This window comes from Gymnoscopelus braueri (assembly GCF_963280865.1).
Source record: "Gymnoscopelus braueri genome assembly, chromosome: 7".
NCBI classification, from domain to species: Eukaryota; Metazoa; Chordata; class Actinopteri; order Myctophiformes; family Myctophidae; genus Gymnoscopelus; species Gymnoscopelus braueri.
This window is the reverse complement of record NC_137608.1, coordinates 52395602-52405060: the sequence shown is the minus strand read 5'-3', so window position 1 is coordinate 52405060 and position 9459 is coordinate 52395602. Positions and strand designations below refer to the sequence as shown.

At 41.5% G+C, this 9459-nt stretch overlaps 1 protein-coding gene across 1 annotated transcript in view; it reads left to right on the top strand.

The window, feature by feature from the left end:
* Positions 1 to 192: 192 nt before the first annotated feature.
* The window catches only part of tmc1 (transmembrane channel-like 1), a gene marked incomplete at both ends in the record, with an annotated part of 54267 nt that continues 45000 nt past the window's right edge, over positions 193 to 9459 (top strand). Inside the window, 2 exons of the mRNA XM_080433697.1 lie at positions 193 to 283; positions 3090 to 3154. Of these exons, the coding sequence (XP_080289823.1) occupies positions 193 to 283; positions 3090 to 3154 (156 nt within the window). The remainder of the gene's footprint in view (positions 284 to 3089; positions 3155 to 9459) is intronic.

The window sequence follows — 9459 nt, the reverse complement described above, 5'->3', positions numbered from 1 at the left end:
CCATTCAACTCACTGTAGTGTCTGTAAATACTATTTATAACATAATCAGTGTTGGGAAGTAGCTATTCTGCTATAATTATCTAGTTACTGGGGAAAGTACCCTAGTTAGTTAAGCTAGTAGTAGATATAACCATTTTTTTAATCATTCATAATTTTTCACATAAAGGCCCTTCAACAGTCACCCTTGGAGGCATGGGTTCGTATCCCACTTCTGACACCAATGTAGCATTTTGTGCACCGAGCTGGAATCGAACCCCGGTCTCCAGCCTTGGCAGACTGGCAGGTAACATGCGACGCCAAGAGAGCTACGTAGCTCCCTTGGAGGAGCAAGTTACGGCCGGGTCTTCTGCGGGGTCGCTACACTACAAATGTCACTACTGTAGATTAACAGTCACAGCAGCTTGAGAGACATAAACGTGTCCATTAATATCCCAAGTCCTCTATGATGTTACATCTCTAATATCAGCCAGAAAGATTTTGCTAGTTTTATTTGGAACATCATTTTCCCTGGCAGTCATACTGTCATCCTCTGTCTGTCCGCCCCCACCCCACCCCTCCTTTCTCTGCAAATATACCTTTTGCTGCTACTGAGTTTTGTACCAATATGTATTGTATTGCATGTATTATGTGTAACAGTAATAGCCTACTATTACTGATGAATAGAATACAAAGGACCACAATGGGCTTTTTGTGTTGACTGTACTACCTGTACTGCTAACAAACTTGTTAATAAAGTATTCTATCTGATTGATTGATTGATTGAATACTTTATTAGAAGTTTGCAGAAAAAAAGCACATGAAAGTACAGTTCAATACAAGGTCAGCTAATAGGATTTTTTTTTAAACAAGAAAGCCATTGTTTCCATTGGGGTCCTTTGTCAACCAATCAATCAAGAATCACTCAATCAACAAGTGGCAGACTGGCAGTTTCTGTCCTGAGTTTCAGCCACTCTGTAAGGCTAGTAGATAATTAACTTTAACTACATTTCCTTTGTGCCTAACCTATCTTTACTACTCACAATTAAGTAGCTAGTTTTCAAGTGGTGCATAGTGACAAAAAACCCAACAACAACAACAACAATAGCTGGGTACTGTGGTAGCATGACTAGGTAGAAGACAGTACATCACATTTTCACTGTTACATCAACATAAAACATCACAGTTTTCAGTGCAGTTTTTCATCACATCAAAGAGAATTCTGCATCTCCATCCAACTGTACATTTATTTTACACAGTTGTATTATTCAATCACTCAGTGTTATAATCCTCAGCCTCATGACCAATCCTATTAGGTATAAAAGTAATGTCTAAGCAAAGCAAAGCAAAGTTTGTTGTTTACCCAGGGTGTTGGACTAAGTGCGAAACTTATTTACAGCCAGACCCTGCATGGAAGCCTTGCTCAAGGGCTATTCAGCGGTGATTCATGATTGATGTGATGAATTGGGGAATCGAACTAGGGACCTTCCGGTATCAAGGCCGCCCCTCTAACCACTAGGCCACCGCTGCCACCACAGACTACTGAAGACGGATTTCCGTTTAATTTCTCTTTCTTTCTTTCTTTCTTTCTTTCTTTCTTTCTTTCTTGTTTACCAAATAAGTTGACAGATGGGTACAGATTTTAGCTAACTTGCAGTGCAGCTACTTGTTTTAGAAAGAGAGCTTTTTAGCTCACATACGTTTTTATAAGTAGATTAGCTTTACTTTACATTTGTAAAGTAGCTAGATTATGATCATCTCCGATACTCAACATAGACTCAACTAGAGCTGATGTAGTCTGATGTTAGAACTATGATACGTGTATTTTCAATCGAGTATAGCCTAGTTGTAACGTGTGGCAGGAAGAGATGCCTTATATAAAATAATAAGGCAATAATATACCTTATGCAAAGCTTGTCCTACAATTTACAGTACACTGCGAAAGGCGGGGGCGGGGCTTGCGCATCAGGGAGGTATGCCTCAGTATTATTACACATCTATTCGTCATCCTGAACAAGGACAACATCTTTATGATCAGTGAGTAATCCACCCCAAAAGAACGGTGAATGATGCTGACCTGGCCAGTGGCCACACAGTGAGAAGGGAACGTGATGATCAGGAGATCAGGGGGATCCCTTCCCTTAATTCCCTTGGGCTGTATGTGTGAGGGAAAAGCAGTGGTGTAAAGTAACTAAGTACATTTACTCAAGTACTGTGCTTAAGTAAACATTGTAGGTATTTTTTTTACTTTAGTGGAGTACTGCCAATGTTCAATACTTTTACTTCTACTCCACTACATCTCTCCACTACAATTATTTGAAAACTTTAGTTACTAGTTACTTTGCAGGTATAAATTATTATATTATAAAACATACATTAACCACTTTAGCCCTATTTTATACATAGTCTATTTTAAAATATCCGATCTACAAGCTCACAATGCGTCGCATCACGACGCATTGTGAGCTTGTAGATCGGATATTTTCAAACATTCTAGTACTTTTACTTATTGATACTTTTACTCAAGTAAAGAATGTGAGTACTTTTTCCACCACTGGAGAAAAGCCATAGTGTTTGTTTGTTTTTCATAATAACAACATCTGTCCCACCCTCTTGGCCATTGGATCTGAAAGTGGGGTCCGGGGACCCCCTTAGCAAAATGGGGAACCGTTTGAACACGTAAGCCCTATTTTATTGTCGATAAGTCTTGACAAAATGTTGATAAATCTTCTCTTATGGGGGTCCCTGACGCAAACAAACTCTTCTCAGATTGGGGGTCTGTAGGCCAAACACACATCATATCTGTGTCACGTCTTGTTTTTCCCCTGAACAGAACAAGCTAGTTTACATGATGACTTCCCTTTAGAGAGACATAGTAGACCATCTGTTAGTAAGGCGTGCCGTAGTGTTGCTGCTGTGAGGGAGGGTGACACCAGAAGAACTCTCCCTCTCCTCTCCTCTCCTCTCCTCTGCCTGTGTGTGTGTGTGTGTGTGTGTGTGTGTGTGTGTGTGTGTGTGTGTGTGTGTGTGTGTATGTGTGAGGGTGACACCAGAAGAACTCTCCCACTCCTCTCCTCTCCTCTCCTCTGTCTGTGTGTTGTTGACGTTAACAGAGTCAACATATTTCCAGGGTGCTGACAGCAGCATGCGAGAGCCTGCAACTCCCTCTGATCAGCGTGTACGTCTTGGTAGAATGCAGGACAAATAGGATTGGGAAATTCATGTAAACAAACACATGCTGGGTGACCTATTTTCCAGTTAAAGGTCAAATTCATTTATATATATAGTGACACATTCTATACTACAATTACAGAAGGGTGTGGGTTTTTTTTGTTTTTTTGTGTGTGACTGTTTGTTTGTTTGTGCCGCTTCTCCTAAAACGGCAGTTGTCCAGTTGCGTCTAAACTTGGCACAAATATCACAACAAGTGGTCTCAAGACACTTTACATAGAGCAGTGAAGATCATTCCCCATGAACACGCGTTTCATGGCGACGGACAGTGGCAAGGAAAAACTCTCCTTTGAAAAACGCTTAAACCCTACATATACACGTACTTAGTTGACTGGAGTTCCTGTTTTCGCTGTACACAAAATATCTTCACTGAACGCGCTGTGCTTGTACATCTGCTAAGAAAACCTGAGCAGAACCCTGGCAATAGGTGAAGGTTATGGCCCTGCAATATGCTTGTCTGTCTGCATTTAATCAAACACATCAGGATAATTGTGTTTTTGATTTTTTTTAAAACAGCTTCAACTCGACTCCTTTTGCACCCGTTTCAACAACATGTTTGCAGTGGTAATACTGGTATACGGGTCATGTGTGCATTAGGTACGTTTTGGCCCGCAGGCCTCAAACAAGCCCCAACGTAGTCCTTCACCATGGTAGTGATGACACACACACACACGCACACACACACACACACACACACACACACACACACACACACACGCACACACGCACACGCACACACACACACGCACACGCACACCCCAGCACAACAGGACGTCCTGGGGAGAAGGAAAACAGGTGTGGGGTAGTGTGTCTGTCTGTGTGTGTGTGTGTGTGTGTGTGTATGTGTGTGTGTGTGTGTGTGTGTGTGTGTGTGTGTGTGTGTGTGTGTGTGTGTGTGTGTGTGTGTGTGTGTGTGTGTGTGTGTGTGTGTGTGTGTGTGTGTGTGTGTGTGTGTGTATGTTTTTAGTTTGCATTGCAACTAATCAATGGAGTTCGTGGAAAACTAGGTAACGGCGGAGACACTTTGTTCTGTGTGGTTTGTACAAGCCTTTACCAGCCTGTAGAATACATATGTATACACTACAGCAGCAGTGTCCACTGGAACTAAGACAGCAAAGTGAAAACAAGATTGTATTTATTTATCATCGATTTCCTGCTGGATTTCCCCTAATGTTCCTAGTGGAGTACGTGTATATTCACAAGCGCACGCACGCGCGGACACACACACACACACACACACACACACACACACACACACACACACACGCACACACTGGAAATAGTATAATCCATGAAGCCTGATTTATTGCTCCACTTTTGACATTGACTTGTATTCAGTATCATCTGACCAATCTGTTGTCTGTAAACAAACTGCAACAGACACACTCACACGCACTCACACACACACACACACGCACACACACACACACACACACACACACACACACACACACACACACACACACACACACACACACACACACACACACACACACACACACACACACACACACACACACACACACACAAAGGACTCACCCTTGACACAATTAAATCTACAGAGACAGTATGTGTATTGCGTCTCAGCAGAAACACTCTGACATGCTTTGAACCGTCTTGGTCTCTTTCTGTCTGGCAGTAAACCTTAAGGCCGGGTCACTGCTGAGCTCAGACACCAACGAGGCATTACCGCACATATTTTAACCCTTTCCTATGACAAAGGCCTGAGATTGATAGCAAATACATGATCTCAGACTGAAACCTGTGGTGTCCGTATACATTTCCCCGTTTCCTTCACAAGAGCTTTGTACAAACGCCTCACCACCTCACCGTTGGCTGTTCAAAAATAGGCTAGCATATATACAAGCTCACAGCGAACTTGTACATCTGCTATTATTGGTCTCGCCTAGCCAGACGATCAGAGATCTCTGCCTACTGATAACGTCTACGGGGAAATCTACATTCAATGAATGGGCTTGAACGGTGGAGCAAAGCAGCACTAACATACGCCCACTGCTCTGAAAAAACAATCCTGATACCTGAACATTAGCCGAAAATAGCAGATCTACAAGCTCACAACGCCTCGTGCTGCAAGGCGTTATGAATTTCGGTAAAGGGGTTTTGGTGTATAGGGATAAAAGGAGGAAAAAACAAGTAGGCCTACAGAGCCAAAGGTCGGGTTTACTAAGTATTAACGGTTTAAGTGGTTAAATGTCCCAAATGAATAAAAAAAAAGGGTCCCTGCTTCATCTCTCTCTCAGCTAAAGGGTCCTTGGCCAGAAAAACATTGAAAACCCCTGGCCTAAAGTCTTTGCCTTATTTAAGTGATGCTGTATTCTACCTAGTTTGAACCCGTTCCATTGAACTTAGACGTCACCAGAGATCCCTCATCGTGCTAAACGAAACTAGACAATGGTTTGTGTCGTCCATGACCGAAACTGCATTCATTGCATGTCTCAGAGTTGGAATCCTGATGTTCCTGATAAAGAGTGAGGTCTTTCTTTACCTGCTCTATATGTAAAGTGACACCAGGTTAGGTTAGCCTTTGTTGTGATTTGACGCTGCATGCATAAATACAAATTGATTGATTGACGGATTCATTTAAATGTTTTGTCTCTAGTCACCAGTGGTGGTAAAAGTACTCACATTCTTTACTTAAGTAAAAGTATCAATACTGCAATATAAATACTCTTTTACAAGTAAAAGTCCGGAATTCAAAAAGTACTTAAAATATTTTACTTACTTACTACCAAAAGTAAAAGTACTCATTGTGCAAAATGTCCAATTTCACAAGTTCAAATGTATTTAAAAAATCGTTTGAAAATAGCCGATATACAAGCTCACAATGCGTCACATTGTGAGCTTGTAGATCTGCTGTTTTCAAACGGCTGAAATGTATATATAGGGCTGAAATGGTTAATGTTTGTTTTGTAATAATAATCAAAATCTACAAAATAACTAGTAACTAAAGTTTTCATATAATTGTAGTGGAGAAAAAGCACAATATTTTCCATGTACAGCACAGTACTTGAGTAAATGTACTTAGTTACTTTACACCACTGCTAGTCACAGGTAGAGAATAGAGTGGTTGATGACTGAGCCTGGTGCCGGGGCCAGTATAGCTGAACTGCACTTCTAATCTGAAAAAACACCCCGATAAAGATCGAGTCATGAACTGTTTGTTTTGTCCTTTTTACAAACGCATACGAGAAGTAAGGGCTTAGCTAAGACATTTATGTGCTAATAATACGTGTTCTGTATGAACTCTAGACATGATATAAAACGCATTGTTGGCAAAAAGGCTTGGTACAAAGTGTGTGTTTTTTTTGCCACGTGGTGTAGAGAAAACTCAGCTATTTCTGTTCCCACATGATATTGAGGAACTATCATCATCACCAGAGGTAGAACATCACGTGTAGGCCTACCCTACAGTATTATAGCACATGATTTCAACATCTTTTTCATAGCAGCCCTCGTGTTAATTTGACCCCGAGTGTAAAAATGGATGTGGCTGCAGTGACTCCTGTACCCCTGCTTCTTAGAATATCTCATGACAACAGCATTCTGTCCTGTTTGTCCCTCCATGTATTACCCACTTAAAGGGGTAGTTCACCCCCAAAATGACTTTTTTTTCCTATGGATTAGTCACCTCGTGGAGACTTTCATTCATGGATATTTTTTGTTTGTTTTTGTCTCATTCCTACGGCAATAATTTGATGACCGGCAGCAGTTCCGGTAGGAGACACAAAGAGTCTCCTTTGTGTCTCCTACCGGCACCGCTGCCTACCGGTCCGCTGGTCATCAAATTATTGGCTTAGGAATGAGACAAAAACTAAAAAGTTATTCCATGAATTCAAGTCACATTTTTGGGGTGAACTATCCCTTTAAACTCTCTATATATACTCATGACAACAGTATTCTCTCCTGTTTGTTCCAGCATGTATTACCCACGTAAACCCTATACTTTGTGGACTGGGTGTCCTCCAGGGGTCTGTACTTGGCCCCCCTCCTTCTACATCAAAATCTAATCACCGAAAGTTTCCGATCTACAAGCTCACAACCGACAGCCAACTGTTCGCCTGTCATATTACATAGTTTATGTTAACCCCAATTGTATACTTTTTATACTATATCGTCTCGGTTGGTTTGAAACCTCATACGTCCAAAACTGTTTCTTTTCAGGATTCAAATTCAAAAGTATCAAAAGTAGCATCTGCTAAGATAAGATAAGAGGTTTCTGCCCGACAGCAACGATATACAAAATAGCCAAAAGGCCAAAAATAGGGAAACACCAGGTTGAAAGTGTCTTTAAGCCCCCGCATATTCATTAGATGCAAATGAGCCTCATGTCATCAAGCACTGGATTGTTGCTTGACGACACAGAGCTCATTAGCATATAATGAGGGTCTTTTGTTAACCGTGAACAACACCGTCCTTTTGTCAGATGTAAAACGTCACCGCCCACACTCTGACCACAACCAGAGGTGTAAAGTAACTAAGTACATTTACTCAAGTACTGTACTACGGTATTTTTTACATTACTGGAGTATTTCCATTTGTAAGCACTTTTACTTATACTCCACTATATCTGGCCATTCGAAAATAGCCGATCTACAAGAGCTTGAGCTTGTAGATCTGCTATTTTCAAAAGATTTTTCTACACTTACTACTACATTTGAAAACTTGTGAAATGGGACATTCTGCATAATGAATACTTTTACTTTTGTACTTTAAGTATATTTCGATACCAATACTTTTGTACTTTTACTCAAGTACAGTTTTTAATTCCGGACTTTTACTTGTAACAGAGTGTTTCTACATTGCAGAATTGATACTTTTACTTAAGTAAAACATTTGAGTACTTTTTCCACCACTGTGACTGGTGTCATCACCGTCCTTTCATCAGAGATAAAGCGTCACCAGGCTGACTCCGCCCTGCATTCAGTATGATGACACTATGAGGACACGCGAGGACAAAGTGACACACGTCACACTGTCTGCCACGTCTGCCATTCATCACTATCTTACACTGGCCTGAAAAAACATCTACCAGATGTAAGATGTAGATGTAGATTCCCATGGAAAGGAGGAGGTCATTCATGTTTTTCTCTTTTCTCCTTTGTAGCCTACATATAGGGCAGGGGAGAGGCTCCTAGACCAGGGATGATGCAACTTTGATAATGTAGAGGGCCACTATATTTCCACACTCACTCCTGGGGGACACATTGCATATACTGTCTGTCAGACACCTCTTATCTCAGTATTTTAACTTTTGTTGTCGCCATAATCTTTGCTTCTGGGGATTCTACAAATGTCTTCTAAATCTCTAAGTTGCTATAATATCAGTGTTTCTTTTTTTTTCTTCATGTCAAGGACCCCCAAAATGATATGTATTTAGTCGCGGACTCCCATCTCAAAATATGTTGTTCCAGGGACCCCCAGAAGCAAAGATTTGAGTTAAAGATGTTCGCTTTAAAAATATATATATATTAAAACATTTCACGATTAAAAAAAAATAGCAGATCTACAAGCTCGTTGCGCGGCACTTTGTGTGTGTGTGTGTGTGTGTGTGTGTGTGTGTGTGTGTGTGTGTGTGTGTGTGTGTGACTGTTGTGTCAAAGTAGACTCATAGAGAAGAGAAAAGAGTCTGTTTAGTATGTGTTTGAGTGAGGAGAGAGAGAGAGAGAGAGAGAGAGAGAGAGAGAGAGAGAGAGAGAGAGAGAGAGAGAGAGAGAGAGAGAGAGAGAGAGAGAGAGAGAGAGAGAGAGAGAGAGAGAGAGAGAGAGAGAGAGAGAGAGAGATTGGAGGTGTCAAGTATCATTGCCCACCCCCCTGTTCTCCACTTTTTCATGGTTTGGCTTGTGTATATTTATATAATATGGCTGTGTGTGTGTGTGTGTGTGTGTGTGTGTGTGTGTGTGTGTGTGTGTGTGTGTGTGTGTGTGTGTCCTTCCTCTCCATGGCCTGCAATAGCAGCCACACATGAGGGAGGTGTCGACATTGCCATGACAACCGAAACATACAGTTTTTTAAGCCACTCCTCCATTGTGTGTGTGCGTGCGTGCGTGTGTGCGTGCGCGTGTGTGTGTGTGTGAGTGAGTGTTTGTGGAGGTGTGGTGAGGGTTAACTTATGTGTGTGAATCTGGAACAGCACGTCTGTAGTTACTAGGCAGATATTGACCAGGCGACACACACACGCACGCAACACACACATGCAGACACACACACAGCAGCCAAGTGTGTGTGTGTGTG